General features: G+C 60.3%; 1 protein-coding gene across 1 annotated transcript in view; it reads right to left on the minus strand.

Moving 5' to 3' along the window:
• The window catches only part of TMEM132C (transmembrane protein 132C), a 147,100-nt gene extending 128,305 nt beyond the window's left edge, over positions 1 to 18,795 (minus strand). The window contains exon 1 of the mRNA XM_037051869.1: positions 18,523 to 18,795. Within this exon, the coding sequence (XP_036907764.1) occupies positions 18,523 to 18,607 (85 nt within the window). The 5' untranslated portion in view covers positions 18,608 to 18,795. The remainder of the gene's footprint in view (positions 1 to 18,522) is intronic.
• Positions 18,796 to 19,278: the final 483 nt, after the last annotated feature.

The raw sequence follows: 19,278 nt of genomic DNA on the forward strand, positions 1-19,278 counted from the left end.
TCGCTTAAACCCTGAGACTGGATTACTGGCTTCTGAGATGGTCTCTCTCTCGAGGGTCATGTCAGATGACACACAGCGCCCTGCTCCCGTCCGTCCAAGGCACCGTCTGGACGGACAGCCAGGCCCTGCGGGGTCACGCCGGGAAATTCTGCCAGCAAGTGGCTTGCACTTCCTCTGAAAGACCAAGTAATAGACTCGGGGGCGGGGTCGTCTTACAGGAGGCAGTCTGCGAACGGCAGGTCTTCGGACTGCCGTGGGAGGCCTTGTTTGTAATCGCCAGCCAATCTTCCCACTAGAGAACAAGATCGTGACGTTTGAGTGCCACCAAGTGCCACTGCTCAAACAGCTGTGGCCGCGTCACCCTAGATCATTTAATTTTGAATTGAAAGGGAAGGGAAAACGCAAAGCCACCACACGCAGCCGCAGAGCCCTGTGTGTTGGGAGGACGTACTCGGTGCGGAGGCTGGAGGGCGACTCCCGGCCTGAGGTCTCCCGGGTCGGTTTGGGGAATCGAGAATTCACCACCACGACGGGGCGGGTATCCCGATCGTTAACATGTTAAGCTTTTTTTCTCCTTACAAACAAAATCCTCACTCTTGAGTGAGCTCTCCCATGCAATGTTCCCAAGAAAAGGCTGCTGGGAAGCTTGTGGAGGTGGAGGGTCCCATGCGCCTTCTCCACCAACAGGGAAGCCCCGGGTACCAGCCATCCCTGACGCCGGTCTCAGCCTGGGCCTACGGCCACTCCAGCCTCTGCAGGTTGGCTCGGGTCGTTGCCAGATTAGACTTTGCCCTCTAACCAGCCCCCGCACGTGCAAACCAATCTTCCTTCCCATCCACCCCGGCCCCCGCAGCGAGCTTTCCCAAAGGCACTGGTCAGCCTCCCCTCTGTCCACTGAGGAGCCGTCAAAGCTCTAGGGTCTTTCAGTGGAAACAGTCAGGAGTGTGGCTTCAGAACTTGGCAACACGATCCACCCCCCCACCCCGTGGTTTTACGTGTGCCGACCCTTCACGCACACACACACACACACACACACGCTCTCGCCCCTGCGGTTTCAGCAGATGCCAAATGTGGGTGCCCAAGGAGATGCGGCCACCCCCCCACGCCTGGTCCCGGGAGAAAGCATGCGACCCATCGTGGGAAGTGAAGAAAAGGATGTACGTGTGTCCTCAGAGACATTTTTTAGTTGCGTGACTATCTGTCACTGGGGACCCTGGTGGCACCAACTTCATCGGCCAGCTCTTGCACGTAGCAAACCACTCTCGCCTGTTTGGATCAAAACAATCACTGCGTGATGGGCTGGGGTCACCCACGTGTCTGCCATGACTGCCGACCTTGTAAGATCGTACACGACCTTACCCCCCCCCCCCGTCAGGTGGCTCAGCTGGGTGGAGCCTGGTCCTGGCACCAAACACCTGAGGGTTTGGGCCCCGGGAAGGGTGCATGCGGAAGGCAAGAGATCGCTGTTTCTCTCTCACATCGATGCTTCTCTCTCTCCCCCTTCCCCTCTCTCTAAAATCAATCAACATAGCCGTAAGTGAGGATTGTTCAACAATAAGAACCAGAACACGACCTCAGCTGGCAAGGTTCCTCCCTGGCCTCCCAACTTCCAGCAGGTTGTCCCAGGCTTGGGCACACGGGGACGCGGCAGTTTCCACGAGGGAGGCAGGGGTGAGTTTCCTCCACGGTGCTCCCTCTGCTCCCTCCCCTTTGGGGCTGCCCTTTCCCCTCAGGTCTGTCCTGCCCAGGTGGCCCCCAGGTGCACCAGCTCCATCGCTGAAACGGCCCCTGCTCCCCCTGCTCCCGTTCTGCGGGCACCAAGCACCCGTTCCGGGGCCGATCTGGGCTTGGTGCACCCGGCCCTGTGCCCACAGCTTGGAGTGATGCGAACCCGCCTCTGTCACGGGGTGGGGACAGCCGAATACTGTCACAGAAACCCAGGAACGTGAGCCAGGAGGGGGCCGCGGCTCATGGAGTCCAGACCTGAGGTGGGGGGCACAGGCTCCAGTCGGCCCCGCAGACCCTTGGCAGCAGGTACGTGTGAGATCTGCTCGTTGACACCTCTCGAGTGTGCAGTGCAGTGGTGGTAAGGACGACCACCAGGCTGCCTGTGAGACCCCCAGGACACACGCATCGACGACCGGAAACGCGCACCCTGGGGCCGCATCTCCCATTTCCCCCGCCCCCAGCCCTGGGCACCCAGCACTCCGCTGTCTCCTTAAGGGTAAGTTTTACAATTAAAGCAGATCGCTACCCTCCGAGCGCTCCCTTCGAACCATGTAGGTATCCACAGCGCAGGTGAGATGCTGAATGAAAAAAAATAATAACAATTGTGTCAATGAGCACATACTTCTGCTCTCCAAAAGGACGGTGAGAGAGAGGGGCTAAGGATGGAAGTTGCATCTTCTCCCCTCAAGTCCACGCCCCTCTCTGAGCCAGCATCCCCAGGCCTCCGATAATGTCCACCCAGCACAGCAGGGACCTGGTGGGGAGCGACAGCGTTAATTAAGGGAAGACGGTCCCCCTTACTAGAGCCCCGGAGCCAGCCTGGCAGCCGTGAGCCGCTTAGAGGCAAGACCGAGGAGTGCCACCTAATAGTCCACTTAGGACGCTAAATAGACCCGGCTCCACACGAGAGCCCTTCGGCGTTCGCTCGCAAACCCGTAACACTCACGGCCCCAGCCCCGCATCAGCTGGGGGCCCGGGCACCGGCCATGCTCCTGCATAGAGGCGTCGCTGACGTTCAGCAAATGCACCGGGGCGAGCTGTCGGCGCTACGTCACCTTCCTCCTGGCTGCTCCGTCCTCTGGTTGTTGCTTTGCTTTTGGCACCAGTGCCGAGTGCAAAGGTGGCCGGTCTGATCCCTAAAATCCACCCCTTGACTCATTCTGCTCAGTCATGAAAGTTTAAACAGGCAAAGACTAGAATCTGTCCGCAGGGATTAGGGAAAGAAAAACCCCATCAGGAAGAATTACAGTGATATATCCCCAACCCTGTCTGCGAAAACATGGGGTTCGTTTGGGCCGAAGAGGACAGATGAGTTTCAGAGGGACACGCAGGCTGGGAAGTCCAGGGGTCCCCAAACAGCACGCAGGCCCAAACCTGTTATTTGCATTAGTCAATATTTATTTTAATGCCCACCGGAAGAAAGGATTACAAGTGTGGTAAACCCTGAGAATGAATGTACGTGACTGCCAAGGTAAAGAAACGAGTCAGGTGAGAGAAAGAACTGTTTGCACGGTCTGATTCACCCTCTTCTCCCCCAGCCTCACAGCCAGGACCCCAACGGAAGTTCAAGTCCAGGGGACGATTCTGAGTCCTGGCTTCCTTTCCTGGGACTCCCGTGCGTCTTCAGTACGATGGACGGGACAGGAAGGGAACTTTCTGGTTGGTCCCCTGCCACGTGTAAAAGAAAGCGGAGGAGCGTGTGTGTCTCCTTCCAGCCACCAGGACATATGGTGCACCCTGAATGCCACCAACAACCAGCCTGTGACCATGCGGACCGCGGTTTCAGGGCGAGGCAGCCCCAAGGATGCTGTGGGAGCCATGCAGCTTGTGGAAAGAGTGCCTGGTTGTACCGAAGCGCCCTAACAATAATAATGACCCCAGGAGGGCCGGTGACCGGGGAACTCTGGTTTGAGTGTTGGGTCAGCCCTGTGCCCTCTCTCCTGGGCTCAGACCCCAGCCCGTAAGCTTTGTGGGTCAAATCAGCAAATATTCTCTAAAATGCTTTGCTACTTCGGTGGATAAAGGCGATCAAGAGGCTTGGACGCAAGGCGGAAAGGGAGGCGCTGAGAGGGACTGACCCAGAAAATCAAGGTCAGTTTGTCCTTTGGAGAAGTGCCTGACTCGTGCTGTGGGCTGGAGACTCCACGGTGCCCCCAGGATAAAGCGGTGGACGTGGCAAAGTCCGCATCTTCAAGAATTTGGAGAGACACAGCAGCTCACCACTGAGTCTGACCAGCGAGCACTGAGCCCTGGACGTGGGAGGAAGGCTGGGGGAAGCCGAGTTTGGTCCTCGACACTGAACGCGGAGGCTGGGCTGACCTCTGGCGATCCCTGGGCAAGACTGTCGGGGGGGGGCTTCGCGTTCTGCTTCTGTCCAGCGGCCCCCCCTAGAAAGCGTCCCGGGAAACGGGCCATGTGTCCGTCCCCGTCCATCACCCTGCCATCCTGCCAGCCCGCTGGGACAGGCAGCGCTGTGCAGTTCCCGCAGGAGACGTGCTGACAGAGATGCCGGGCTGGGTGCCTCCCGTGCCCTCGAAGAGACGGACCCCACTCCTTCCGTTTTGCAAGCTGCCCCCCGCCCCCACTCCTGGGGGTGAACTCCCGGAGCCCCCCGGTGGAGCAAAGCCCGGGACGGGTCCCCACTGTACTTCTGGGTGCTTCCCCAGAGACCCGGTCATCTGGTGCCTTTCCGGAGCCACTCTGAGCCAAATGGAGTCGGACCGAGGCCATTAATTATGAAAATCCACCCTAATCACTCCGATCACACAAACATTACACCACCATGAATAATTTAACAGGAACCTCGCCTTTCGAGAGCACAGCAATTAAAATAAAACCCGGGGAGCTGACAGGGAGAAGGCACAGGGTGCCCGCTCTGGTTCGTGGTGAGGGAGGCTGGATTGTCACCAGAATGGTTTCTCCTGATGGCTGGGAATTATGCTTGACCTCAGCTGGTGGAACGACAGGAACGGCAAGAGCCTGAGATTTGTGAACGAGCTCGCTTCTGACAGATGCTTCCGCCCTGACTGGAGCTCACGCTCCGTCTTCAGCCACCAGCAAACCAAAGTCCTTGAAGAAGAAGAGGAAGAAGAAGTGGCCAGTCCCGTTTTATGGCTCGAGCAGCCGCCAGCCCGCGAGGGCACCCCGAGCCTCGGCACTCCGGAGGGAGCAAGTGAGTGAGCCCCGGGAAGGAAGGCAGGTTTTCTGCCCCGGCCCGTGGGTGGTGTGCCGCACCCGGGGAAGCGGACGGGCGAGGGAACGCTCTTTTGCACTAAAGAAAAAAATAAAACCCACTGTCCTCACATCACCAAAAGTTGCTTCCGTTTTCTTGTTTTACTACGTGGCTAAGCTTGCGACCAAGCAACAGTTTGTCGGGGGCGCTCCTGGGACTCCGTCGTTCAGAAAGGCTGGACCGTGGGGTTTACACCGGGGAGAGGGGGACGATGAAGCCAGACTGGGGCTGAGGCCCGGATTTTGGGGGCGCCCTGGGCTCACAGACACGCAACCACACAGAGTTACACACCCAGCTTCTCATTCTTCTATGAAAAGCCACGGGGGTCCTGCTCAGTGGTGTTTAAACTTTTTGCTGAGATCCACGAGGACCGTGTGGGACCAGGCAAGGCAGTGCAGGACACTTGGGGACCGGCCGTGCGACAGGCACCGGGGGTTTTCACCCTGATCCTCTCATGGAGGAGAAACCCTGTGCATGCTGGCGGCCGGGGGTTCCACTTCGGGGGCCACCGCGGCAGGCGTGCAAATGTGTGATCGATGTGGTGTGCACCTGCAATTCACCCAGCACTGAGGGTCGACCGTCGTCGACATTTTAAAATGATTTTTAAAAAGGAATGCTGGTGGAAGCCCACTCACTGATTTCATGGCATTCTTACATATTCGTCCAATGGATATCTGTGAAGTGCCTACTGTGTGTTGAAGCACTGACTGCGAGCCCAGACTGCTCTGGGTGCTGAGGTTCCAGTGCAGCCAACAGAGACGAGACCCCTCCCTGGCGGCTGCTCGCACTGCAGCAGAGGAGCCAGACACGCAGCGCCTTTGGGCGCCCTGGGGTGGGGGTGGGTGGTAGTCGGGCAGAGGGTCACACACCCGGGTCGGAGCGGGGAGGGGCCGAGGTCGGTGGAGACGGGCCTGTGTCCCTGGCCTCACCCAAGCGCTTCCCCTCCTCCTTTCTATCAGGAGTCTTGACTACAGAGGCAGAACGTGACCTTGAACCTGCCTGAGGCAGCGGGAAGCTATTTTGTCAAGATTTGGGTAGGAAAACAGAGAGGGTTTGAGACTGAACCCTCACAGGGGCTTGAGCACAGGACTGGGGTCACGGGGGCACAAAGACGGAAAGCGAGGCTCCTGGTACGACCCTCCGAAGTGGAGGGACATTGGTGGGGTGGGGCGTGTAGTGTGTTCTGAGGCGCCAGTCACAGGGGCTGGGGCTGCCTGGGGGCTGCCTGGCCGCAGCCAGAGCCACGGAAAGGACGCTGCCCAGCCGGAGGTGCCACGAGAAACAACACCAGAGAAGAGGAGGGACACATCGGTGCCTCCCGTCGGTGCCTCCAGCCTGCCCACAGTCCCTGCCATCGCCCCCTAATGCTCCCAGGCATGGGGAACAGAGGCAGGGAGCCTGGCAGGTTCACCCCCATGACACAGCGGTGAGCAGGGAGGCGGCCCAGCTGGAGGGCAGACAGGCCATCCACCCGCACAGGGTTTGGCGGGAGAACCTCGGGCACATCTGCGCCGCAGGGACCGGCCAACCAAGCCCAGGGAAACCAGGAGTCACCCCAGGGCGCAGGGCCCTCCAACACTCTCCCCCCTGTCTCTCCAGCTCCTCCCTCAACCCATGGGCTCCGCTCACGGCTGGTGCGACTCCAGCCGCACCTGGCCTCGGCCTCAGCCTCAGCCGCTGTCCGCCCAGTGAAGGCCTCTGGACACGTCTGGGGGTGTTTTCAGCAGTCACCCTGGAGAGGGGCGCTGCTGGCCCCTTGGGGACAGAGGCAGAACCCCAAACTCCAGGATCCAAAGGCGCCTCAACCAGAGGTGCGGGCTAGACGTCACAGAGGCTCCGGGGCGCAGGACAGTGAGGAGCCTCATCGTACGCTAAGTGTGTACTTTCCCCACCACTGTGCTTCCAAAGAATTCTAGATCTCCTCCTGGCTGCTGGCTCCCCCGGTGCGATATCCCTCAGCACCCCGATTCCCTCTGGGACCCTGCCTCCTGCTCAGGTCAGCAGGCCATTTTCTGGGCTGCAGTTCTGAGCCCCACCAGCAGGGCGGCGTGCCCACCCACAGCATCCACCAGTTGTGCAGGTCTGGTTGGAAAGGACGGAAGCTTAAATCCCCACCGGAGCGAGTGCTTCTCAGAACCCCGGGGCCCTGGACGGTTCCAAACGCTGCTCAGTGCTTCCTGCTGGGAAATGGGAACATGACTTCTGTTTAATCAGGTGAACCCTCTGGAGGCAAAATTCAAACACCCCTCGTCCTCCTGGCTTGCAGAAGACAGAAAAGGGTCCTTCCGGAACGGTCTCCCCCCTCTGGGAGAAGCGGAGAAATATCCGGGGGTTTGTGGGCTGCAGCCTGAGAATGTCCTGGTCTGGAATGGCCCAGATTCCAGTTTTCCCACCCCCGATTTTGGAGGCCGCCACCCCGATAATGCAATGGGGTTGTGTTGCCACATGCCACACTGGCATATGTGGCTTCAAAGAACGACCCCTGCTTTGTCCGCAGTTCCACTCTCTCAAGATGCTAAGGAATCGTCTTTTCCCCTCGTCCAGACGCCCCGGTTCCGAGTCACAGAGCAGAGGGGGCGAGGGAGAGACTGAAATCATGAGAGACAGACCCTGGGTGCCAGCCCGTCCTGCCCGGTCCCCTCTCCCACCCCCACCCCGTGGCAGCTACACCCCAAGCCAGTGTGAGCCCAAGAGCAACTACGAGAGAATTAGGGTGAAACACACAAGGACTTTCAAACACCTTATCAGCCATGTGCTTATTTAAATATTTGGTGGGGGAGTGCAATTAGCATGTAAAATGGTGACTTTCACGGGAAGGATGGCCCAGGGCAGAGCTCCCATCTGAAAGAGGACGGCAGTCATTAGCAAGCGGAAGCGCAGAGAACGTTAATGTGTGGCAGAAATTGGGGAGATTCGTTACAGGACAGACTGCAAATCACAGAACAGTGACTTACACGTTACAGGCCGGGTTTCCATCTTTGAAGAAGGGCACGCTTCCGGAAAATCCTCCCAAATGAGTTTTCAGAGGACTGCGTGAGTTTGAGTATGTTTGGCTGCACCCACAAACCAAGCACCGATGTCCCCAGAGAAAAGTGTGAAGCCCTGTTAAGGGACGGAGCCGTTCTGTTGGCTCACGCGGACGGACGCACCCAAGGGCCGTTCCTGCAGGGATGGGTTCTCTCCTCTCCCGACTGTGGGTTCCGATTCCCTTGTGCCTGAGAAGTGATGTCGCGTCTGGGGGGTGTGCATGCCCGTGTGTGTGTGTGTGTGTGTGTCTGTGTGTAAGAACTTTCCCCAGAAGCGAGACCGCCGAGAAGAGCTGGTTTTGCCGGGGGCTGTGGACGCAGTGGGGAGAAGCAAGATGTCTGTCATTTTTCCTTCAAGTGTCACTGAAGGGAGCCAGTAACCCAACAAGTGACAGGCCAGCCAGCGCAGACTGCGGGGACTGCGGGGGCTCCCCTGCCCCCGAGGAGAAGGGCACCTGGACGCAGAGAAGTCTCCACACACAGTCCTTTAACAGGAAAGGCATGGAGTTCTTCTAAGAACAGTGAAATCCACACAGGTGAGACCGCAGACGTCTATATTCAGAAGAGCTTGGTCGGTCCAGCACCCTCAGCGGGGCTAGCCTAGCAGGGGGGCGATGGGTCCCGCTGTCTGGTGTCCAGTGTCACAGACAGAGTAGTGAGGGGACAGCAGCTGCTTGGGCTGGGGGGCCAGAGGTGTCACAGCCTCACTGGGATAGGGGGTGGCCACCGGACTTCGAACCTGAGGGACTGAGGTGGGACGTGTGGGAGGATGGCCTGACGTGGAGACGGGAGCGGGGCCAAGAATGTGGAGAGGGACATCTAGAACGAGCCTCGTGCCGCTGGGGCGGGACTGTGGCAGCAGTGGGGACTCTCGGTGTCTAACACGTGGCGACGTGTGAAGGGCGACGTCCCGGCTTGGTCCCAAAGAGCGGTGAGCACGCCTGGCCCCTGGACTTGGGTTCCTAAACACCATTGCTCACGAAAGGGAACGAAGCTGATTGTGGGCCTGGGGCTGGGAAACAGCAAGGTGAGCCTTGCACCCCGAAAGGAAGGGATCGCTCAGAGTAGCGGAGACGTGTCTACAAGACCGAAGCCACGATAAAATAGATGAAATAGCTCCCCCAGCCAAGCGGTGTTCCAAGCATCAGAATAAACAGGCACAGTAACAGAATACCAGCCACAGAGTACAAACAAAAGGCATGAGCTCCTGTTAACAAATCCACAAATGAAATATTAAAATTCTACTGAGGAACAGGATATTGACATCATCTCCCAACATCTTTTTCCGCAAAATACTTACTGATTTCAATGTGAGTCAGAGCAACCTCACGGCAGAGAAGCCTGGCAGACACTCCCCGAATCCAGTGATCCGAGAGACCCTGGTCAATATGGTAACGGGTTTCAATGACACGGCATTTGCTAACATGCAGTCCCCCCAGGACACACACGCCGGGGGCGCACCCTCGGGGTCTGGTAATCCCGGGGGACATCATCACACAAACCCACACCAAGGGAGGTACCACACCATCACCAGCCCACAACCTCCCCAAGTGCCGACGCCATGAAATTCAAGGGAACACTGCAGGTGCCGACCGTGGCGTGGCGAGGTGGCGCCGACGAGAGGGCACAGCGCCCTGGGCTCTGAGGACCGGCGGTGGTAACGCAGCACGCTGGGGCCCTGACCTGGAGGGTCCACTGTGGTTTCTGGGAGGACGTTGCCACTGGCAATCCTTGCGGGGACACATGCAGTGTTCAGGGTGTCCATTCAGCCAGTGACTCTGTGTGGCCCCGGGGACAACAGCACTAACTAGGCACTCGTTCCGGAAACGCCTCTGTCTGTTCAAACAAAAGCAACACGGGCCCAGCCATGTGTTCTCTCCTGCATGCGAGTGAGCTCTGTTTGTGCGCGTGGCCGTGTCTGCAGGAACCAGGCTCAGAAGGTTCCAGAACTTTCCATGGTGGCTGCTTAAGGAGAGAACAGAAAACACAGAGCCAGGCATCAAAAGGTAAGAGGCTGTGGGAAACGGTCACCACGAGACAGGGCAAGAGAGGGGAACATTACTGAGCCCAGGAAGAGTGGGGGTCTCAGACAGGGCCCCCGACGGGAGTCCGTCATGGGGACGGAGCGACAGGCAGCTGCGAGTGGAGAATGAATAACTCCGGCCTCTCCCTTCTCTCGCTCCCCAACCTTGGGCCAGCGCCCCCACAGGCAGACTCCAGGGCGAGCCAGCAGGCCCAGGACCTGCCCTCCACAGGGGAGGGCACCCTGGGACACCGAGGATGGAGGACAGAGATTGTATCTGGAATGCGGGCACGTGGAGGAAATGCCAAAAATACGTTATCGACCCACTGAAGCCTTTTCAGTAGCTCGGAGAGACGGACGTGCTTCCCCAGGCCGGCCACACAGGTCTCCCCGCCGAGGCTCCGGGGGACCCAGGAGCGAGGGAGCAAGCCCAAGGGGTGCCGTGGGGCAGGGACTGGACTCAGGTGGGAACAAGCACCGGGCCTCCTTCCCACCTGCACCTGCTAAGTGAGGCCGAGGTCCCGACTCTGCGAATCCTGCCCTGCTGGGCCCGGCCTTTGCCTCTCCAACCCGCCTCTGCCCCCGCCTTTGCCTCGGAGGCTGAAGAGAGGCTGGGTTGACAGGCGAGTGATAAATGGTGTTGGTTTATCCTTGGTTCAGGCAGGTATGACACAGACTCAATTAGGAAAGCGTGTCTCCATCGCCTGCTGTTCACACACACTCCCCGGGCGACGGGGGCGGAGCCTGGGGCGCAGGGAGAGGGCACCACCGCTCTGGGTCTCCCTCTGTGCTGCCCATGCGCCTGGATTGGAGACGCAGGAGTATTGATTTTTTTCTCTGGCTCCAGTCACTCACCCTTTTCCTGGCCCCAGCCTTCCTCTGCACCCCACTTTCAGCCCTTACAACCCCTCCACGGCTCCCAGCCGGAAGAAGCAGACCCGGCGGGGTGGTTCAGATAAGGGTCACGGAGGCTGGCTATGGCTTTTCCATCGGGCTTCGGGAGAAGGATAGCTGACCCCTCAAGGGTGTGACCTTGGAACTGCCCAGAGCCACCGCACAAAACCTAGAAAGGATGCAATTCTGAGAAAAGAGCTAAAACAAAAATCTTGATGTCATCACTGAACACCTGAACCAAGCCACACCTGCTGACTCATTCGGTGTCACTTCGTCACCCCCGAAAGACGTCTCATTCCCAGGTGCAGTCGCTTCCTGTCCCTTCAGCGATCCCTCACTCTGTGTCCAGAGCAAGCCCTAATCAAGGGGGGTTTCGCCGTGTGCAGGGAGGGCCTGGTGTGTTTCAAGTTGACTCCTGCCGAGTGGCCAGTCTGGGGAGCCCACTAACTACAAAGGGGGGCCGTCCTGGGTCCCACCGCGGGGGAAGCGGCTGTGGACACAGACGGACGGGCCAGGCAGAAGCAGAGTCGGCAACTGGAAAACACTGCCTCTGGCCAGCACACCTGAGACACTTATTAGGGACATTGTCACCTCCAGTCCAATAGGGACATTTTCTGGGGTGACCTGTGGGGACAAGCGGGGATGGCAGGTTCCACTCTCAGTGAGAGACATTTCGTCGGCGGGTGGCCATCGGGTCGCGCCCTGCACAGGAAGCTCCCCTCCCCGATTCTCTGAGCCTTCAAGCTCTCCGAGTGGGAGACAGGCTCTCTGTGACGCCAGAGACCGAAGTAACCCGTAGGTTCGATCATTCGCTCACTCGTTCACTCACTCATTCATCATGTACCAGGGGCCTCGCACGGGCCGGGCGCTGGGCCGGCGAGCAGAGCAGAGACCGACGTGTAGAGCTTCGGCTCCAGCGGAAGAGGCCGAATGAGTCAAACCCGTGACCGGGGGTGAGAAGGGCACAGAGAAGGGGCACAGGAAGTGTGGGCGCTGGCGGGAGTGGACGCTGCGGATGAGGGAGAGTCCCCAGGGAACACTGCCTTTGCGTGGGCACCCCAGGGAGCCTCCTTGAAGCGTCACGTGGTTATTCAGGGGGCACCCCACGGCACGTGTGGGGGCCAGGAGCAGCGTGTGTGGTGTGTGTGGGGGCTGACGGGAGGTCAGGAGGGCGCGAGGGGGTCAGAGTTCACGCGGCACCTTGTACCTCACTGTGCAGCTGTGGCTGCAGCCCGGAATTTGACTGGGGCCTCAGACCAGAGGGCGAGGTGGGCCGCCTGGGGTCGGGAGGAGCCCGAGTAGGGTCCCCAAGCCCCGTGCCCAGGACGGTGGACATTACGGTCCCTGGAAGAGGAGGCTCCTGAAGCTCTTCGGAGGCCTGGTCCCTCACGGGACATTCGGGGTCATGAGCCCCAAGCCCGCATCCCAGAGGTGGCCCGATACATTGGTGCTGTCACCAATCAGAGGCGGCTGACCGGCGGCTGCCTCCAGGAGCCGGCAGGCTGAGGCTCACGCAGGCCTGGCTTCTGTGATAACGAGCTCCCTGATCCTCCGCGGTGGCAGCTCCCACGGCACAGGCACCGCGCAGGGTGTGGAGGGGGGAGGGAAAGCACGTCACCCTCGGTGCCGAGTCTGGGAGCGGCCCGGGGTCCCGGACCCTGGCAGGTGCACCCCTCACACCCCTCGCATGGCCCCCGAGCCCACCCTTGATGAGGATGGAGAAATAGGGTCACCACAGGGAACAAGGCCTCCTCATTGAGGGAGAGAAGCGACATTCGGAAACTGTGCTGATTTAGACGCTGGCAGGTTGCATACCTCCGTTCTCTCTGTACCGGTAACTTCCAAACCCCTAAGGCGCACAGACGCTTGTGCTCCGCTCCGAACGGGAGCCAGAGAGAGAGTCAAGTCCCGCAGAGAAAACGGCCTCGGGGCTCTCAGAAGGGCCCACTCGGAAGCCAATGCAAGCCAGGTAAACAAGTGTCGTCCGTCTTCAAAGTACATACAGAGAACGTCTAATTGAAAGGTGTTCTTAGTCAAACGCAGGATAGAAGACTACGCATTAGAAATGAATTACATGTAGAGGAAAAAATATTGGGGGTACACAGTTTTAACGCAACATATAAGGTAGTATAACATAATCAGAATGCAGGCCATGATTAATCGAAGATGTAATTTTGCAAACCTTAAGACAATGACTAAAATTTACAGAAATATAATAGGAATTCAGGAGCTATAATAATAACATTTAAGCAGAGGCCATAAGGAGCCAATATGGAGATAAAACTGAATGATAAAAAGTATATTCCATTAAAAAGGCGGCAGAAAGAGGAGAAGAACGAGTAAAGAGAAGATGGAACAGGAAGAGAACAAGTGTACCGGTGATTACATTAAATATAAGTGGTCTAGAGACAATGAGGAAAAGAGAGAGATTGTCCGACTGGGCCAACGGGCAACACTACGCGCTCCTTATGAGCAACCAGCACCAAATATAAAGACACAGATGGGTTAAAAACGAAAGACAGGAGAGAGAGCACACGGCAAACGCTAGTGAGAAGACAGCTGAGGTGGCGACATTCATCTCAGACGAAACAGACATCGGGCGTTGAAGTCTCTTCGAGAACAAAGAGGGAGAGTGTGTCACGGCAGTCCTTTCCCCAAGAAGCTACAACTCCCAGTACCTGAAACAAGATTTCAAAACACACGATGGAGAAGCCAACAGAACTCACATGAAAAACAGTCAAACCCACAGATGAGCTGGAGATTCCGACACCCCTCCCAGAGACCGGCCGCCTAAAACGGTGACCAGTCAGTGGCAACAGGAAGCACCCGGGGGGCACCGTGAGCATCTGGAGGCCCAAATGACCCTGGGTCAGGCACAGATTTCTTGGATATGGCAGCAAAGGACAACGAGGAAGAGGAAAGCGTCGATGCACTAAACTGCGTGAAAATCAGAGCCCTTTGCTGTCCCCCAGACACACACCGGGGAGAAAACACCTGCGGACCCTCGGCCGCTGAAGGACTGGCATCCGTAACACACAAGGTGGCCTCGGAGATCAATAACAGGGAACCAACAAGCCATGTAGGAAACTGGCAGAAATTTGAAACCGACGTTTCATCCACAAACATATAAAATCGCGAGTACACATGAGGAAGAGTCCTCCTCATCGTCAGTCCTGAAGGTGGGAATGAAAACCTCGAAGAAACACCACTAGGCGCCTGTTAAAACTGCCGGGGACAAAACCAAACAGAACAGCCTGGGCAACAGCCTTCGAGGTGCTGAAGGTAAACATTGGCGGGGCCTCTTTCCGGGGGGTCCTGCAGGGGGAACGCAGGGCGCTGCCCCACTGGAAAACAGTACCCAGTTTCTGATCACGCCGCCCCGCAACCCCGGCCCCAGGCTTTTACCCCAAACAAAGGGAAACCTTCGTGCACAGGGAAGCCTATGGACGGACATTTATAGTAACTGTTTCCAGCATTACCAAAAAGAGGAAGTAATCCAAATGTCCTTCAACCAGGAAGCAGATAAACTAAGGGCGGGGCACCCCCCCCCCCCACAGCGGGACGGCTTGGGGCGGGGAATTACTCGTGTTCAAAGGGAACGCACCACGCATCTCCGGGTGAGCACCAAACTCAACGCGCTAAGTCCAAGACATTGGATTCTGGAATTGCACACCACACGGCCCTGTGTTTATGAAATTAGGAAGGAGTCAAAACTATGGGGACAGGGCCAGTCGGTGGCGGCCAGGGCCCCAAGAAAGGTGTCTGATGGAAATGGTCTGTGACTCAGCCGCTGTGGGGTTTACCTAACTGTGTGCATTTGTCAACACTTAGAACTCTAGGCACCAAGGGGTGACTCTGACTGCACTGCAAATTATACCTCAATAAACCTGAGTTTGAAACAAAGTAGCCCACCGTAAAAATATTCCATCAATCTCGCTTTCCATTGAATCCATGAATTCCCTATTGTTCCCTGGCACTGCAGTGAACACACCGAAGACCCGTTTGCATTACCCTTGCTTCCCGTGACCACGGAGGTAGGAAGTATCTCCTACACCCCCGGCTCGGTGTAACCTCTGCTCGCGGAGGCGCTAACCACCGATGCAGCCGGGGTTCTGGGCTCTTCCTGTCGGGCTCCGCCACCCGCGCCAACAGGGAGTCCTGCCTGGGACAGGCCAAGAAGGGCTGCAGGTGGGAAGGGGCAGGAAGGGAGGGCGGGCGAGGGGACCTGAATACACCCCATCCAGGNCTCGGTGTAACCTCTGCTCGCGGAGGCGCTAACCACCGGCGCGGCCGGGGTTCTGGGCTCTTCCTGTCGGGCTCCGCCACCCGAGCCAACAGGGAGTCCTGCCTGGGACAGGCCAAGAAGGGCTGCAGGTGGGAAGGGGCAGGAAGGGAGGGCGGGCGAGGGGACCTGAATACACCCCATCCAGGGGCATACCCGGGCTCGGCTTTGCCGTGGTGGCACTGTGGGGCCCGGGGCACCCAGGGCTGGCAGAGTACCCGAAGGGAAGTCATAAATCTCGAGTTTTTCTATGGGAGTTCTCCCCACTTGGGGAGCCCATTCACTTCTGTTTTTCAAGCACTGTGTGGACAAAACAGTGCTTGTCAGCCGGTGGTGATGTTCCCAAGCACTGGGGACCGGTGGCGGCAGACGCAGAGAGAGTGAGGGCGGCCCCAAGCGCGGGGGGGCAGGGGGGTTCACAGAATGGCCTCTGAGAAACTGGAGTCCCTGGAAGATGCCGTGGTGGGGCGGGCTTTTCCAGGTGAGGGACAGGAAGGGACGTGTGCCGTGATCAGGAAGGACAAGGGGCGACTGTCCCCAGCGCCCCGGGTAGCGGCACGTGCGTGGGGGCCAGGAAGGCCCTCGTCCCCCTGATCCCCTCCTCCCACTCACGAAAGGTGCCACAGGCCCGGCTCTCCGGTGAGAAACCTGAAATCCCAGAGCTCGGAGACTCCAGCGGTCACTCCGCTGTTTTAACGCGTGGGGTGGCCGACACTGATCCAAAGCAAAGCAAGGCCATTTGGGGCCTTTACGTGAATACACGTATGTTTCGCACAAAATTGCAATGTCTGCCATTGCTGGGCACCCCACCACGGCCTGGGGCGTCACACGACACGTGTGTGGACCCACACCTACCTGCCTTTCCCAGCCACCGCTGATCTTGCGGTTGGAAGACCTCCACAGCCCTGAACCTCCCAACACGCGTGGCCCCACAGGTTTCGGAAGAGAGGCTGTGGTTCTGAACGACCCTCCAGGGGTCCCCTAGGTGACACGGAGTAGCTGCCAGCATCTCGGCCCCACGCCACACTTCCTCGGCGCCGCCTGGGCTCTCAACTCAACTCCTGCCTCCCGGACGCACCCCACGCCCCACCCGCACCCTTGGGAAGCCTTCCTGGGGGTGCTGGAGCCCCTCCCCAGCGGTGACCATCCTGAACCCCGGGGAACTACAGAGCCTCTAAATCCACAGTCAAAAAACAAACACACAGTCGGCATTAAAAATTGGTCAGTGGTTTCAAGGACTCCAGAAATTAGCACTTAAATCCTCGGGCTGGAAGAGCCAGAGATGCCGTCTTTCGTTTTGTTTTTACTTTAAGACAGCACACACTCAAACGAGGGTCAGAGCCCTCCTTCCACCAGCACGCACCTCTGGGCGGCGGGGGGTCGGACTGGGGCTGGGCTGGGGCTTCCTGTGGGGACAAACTGGAAAACAATCTGCAGACCTGTTCCAACAGGTCCCCAACCGGCACGGTGAAAACCACCAAGGAAAAGCAAGGAGAGGACCCCCCCCCCCATCAAGGCTTGTACTAGGCCAGGGGGAGGGGGCAGCTTTGGGGTCACGGTGAGGCCTCAAGGTCCAACTGTTACTTCTGGGACCCCAACCCTGGCCGTGTGAGTGCACCTCCCAAACACAGTTCCCAGCTTCCCCTTCCAAGCACAGTGCCAGCTAGGCCCCTCCTCCGGGGCATTGGTAACAATCACTCCCCTAAATCAGAAGTAAAATCCTCTAGATGGGGGGTGGGGGCGGGGAAGAAATGGGAGCTTTCATCTAAAAGAGCCAAAACTATCTTTTAAAAAGCACCCTCGGCATTCAGAGGCCCCAGCTGATTAAATCCGCTCCTAGAGGTGGGGGGGGCACCCTGCCCGGCTGCCACCCCTGGCTCAGGGTCAAAGGGCGGCATCTGCCTCTACCCAGAGCTTGGCCTCCACTGGTCCCTTTATCACCAAACAACCGCTGGGAAGTGCTGGGGGGAGGGGGGTTTGATTTGGAACGGCCGCTTCCCATTTGGTGAAACGGAGTCCCAGAGACCATGGCGCCCACAGCCAAGAGCAGAATGAGGCGCCGGCTCCCGGAAAGGGCTGTCCTGTCAGACGGAGCGGAGAAGTACCCCTCACCCCCTCACACTCAGGTGCACGCACACACCTGTTCATCTGCACCCTGGGGGGGGGGGCGGTGCAGGTGCCCCACTTGAAGGAACAACTTCGTCTCGTCGGTGCGTGTGTGTGTCTGAGAAGCTGCAGCTCCGAGCAGGGAGGATTTCTCCGGAATGTGCGCCACGACTTCTGGGCAGCAAACTCTACTTGGAACCTCCTGGGGCAGCTCGTCCCTCCGGACCCGACCTCCCCGGGTTTTTCCAGCCCGACGCCGAGCTCCGGGCGGGAGCAGCCGCGGCTCTCCCGCGCTGGGAGGTGGCCGATGGTCCCGGGGCGCAGGACGCTCACCTGGGGGTCCTGGAGCGGGACCCGCGCAGAGCGCGCGCGGGCAGCGGCGGCAGGTGGCGCCCTCCCGGGTCTCCGCGCCGACCCCGCCGCCAGCCGCGCGCGCCGCCCGTCTCCCCGCCCGCGGCCCCGCGCTGCTGCTCCCGCCGCGGGTCCACCGCGCCCGCCCCTGGGGCCCGGGGCCTCCCGGACCGCGCGCACAGAAAAACGCCTGACGAAACCACAGCAACGGCGGCCTCTGTGGGTTCTCTGGGGGCCCCGCTTTCGCTGACGGGGTCCCCTCAGCGCCAAGCGCGCCGGGCATTCCCACTGCAGAGGTGAGGAGACCGAGGGAGGGGACCCGGGACCCGGGCGGGGAAGCCGGTCTGGGTCCCACAGGCGACCCCGCTCTCCCGTACTCCCAAACTCGGGGGGCCGAGGGGTCCACGTCCTGCCAAGCCGAGGGCTCCGGGTGCCGCGTGTGGAGCGCGCGTCCCTCGTGGGCCGTGGTGGGTTCCTGAACCAGCCCCCCCCCGCCGCTGGGGAGGGGGTTCCCCGGGCCCGTTCGGCCCTCCTGGATCGCCAGCCCCCGCAGACGCGGCTGGGGCGCGGAGGCAGGGGCGAAGCGGCCCGGCGCCCGCGGCTGAGCCCCCAGGTCCGCAGTGGGGCTGCGCTGGGTTCAGCGCCCACCGAGCTAAGGGGGGACACACGCAGTGCCCCTCAGCCACGCCCCCCCGCCCGGAGAAGCTCCGGAGTCTGCTCCAGGCCCACGTCCGCGGCGCGCGGCTGGGAAGGGGCGGCCCCGCGCTGCCACGGGCGCTCCCGGCAGGGCCGGACCAGCGCCCTCGCCGAGGTCCTCCGACACCTCGCCTTTCGGCTCCCGGGTCCGGGCCCCGGGGACCGCCGCCCGCCGCGGCCTTACCTTTGCCCAGCAGCGCTCCCAGCACCAGGCTCAGCGCCCCGCACAGCGGCGCCGCCGGCCCGGGGGCCGCGCCGTCGAAGCGCATCCTGCGTCCCGCAGCTCAGGCCGCCCGCCGCCCGCCCAGGGCGCAGCGCCCGCCAGCCTTCCCCGACGCCCGTGCCATGTCCCGGGGCGACCCCGGCAGCGAGTCTGCCGGCGCCGTGCGGCTCCGGTGGCGGCGCCCCGCCCTGCGGGGTGCGAGCCGCGGCGGCTCCGTATCCCGCGGCAGCGAGCGTTCTGGCCGGGACAACTTTTCTCCAGCCTCCGCCGCAACTGCGGCCGCCCCGCCCCCGGCCCGCCCCGCCGGCCCCGCCCCGGCCCCGCCCCTCCCATTACCGGCTCCGCCCCGGTCCCGCCCCCACCGTCACAGGCCCCACCCCCGCCACCACAGGCCCCGCCCCTCCGTCGCAGGCCCCACCCCCCGGTCGGGCCCGGGGCCTTTTGCGGCAGGGGAGAAGGAAGGGCGCCCCCCAGTCCGCGAGCGGTGAGGTGCAGCGTCCCTCCGGCCTCGGGCGGCACAGGCGCCGGAAAGCAAAGGCGGAGGCAGGGCGGCGGGTCGCATCCCCCGGGGCCGCCCCGCTATTGGCAGCCTCCTGCCGCCGCGACCCCGCCATCTCTGCGCAGGTGCCCAAGGTGGAGCGGGACCCTCCCCCTCCCGCCCTCTGGTGGTCGCCGCGGCCCGCCGGTCATCCCTCCGGGTGCCCGAACTTCGGGTCG

This window comes from Sturnira hondurensis, unplaced genomic scaffold, assembly GCF_014824575.4.
Source record: "Sturnira hondurensis isolate 20B ecotype Veracruz unplaced genomic scaffold, ASM1482457v3 Scaffold0007406, whole genome shotgun sequence".
Classification (NCBI taxonomy): Eukaryota; Metazoa; Chordata; class Mammalia; order Chiroptera; family Phyllostomidae; genus Sturnira; species Sturnira hondurensis.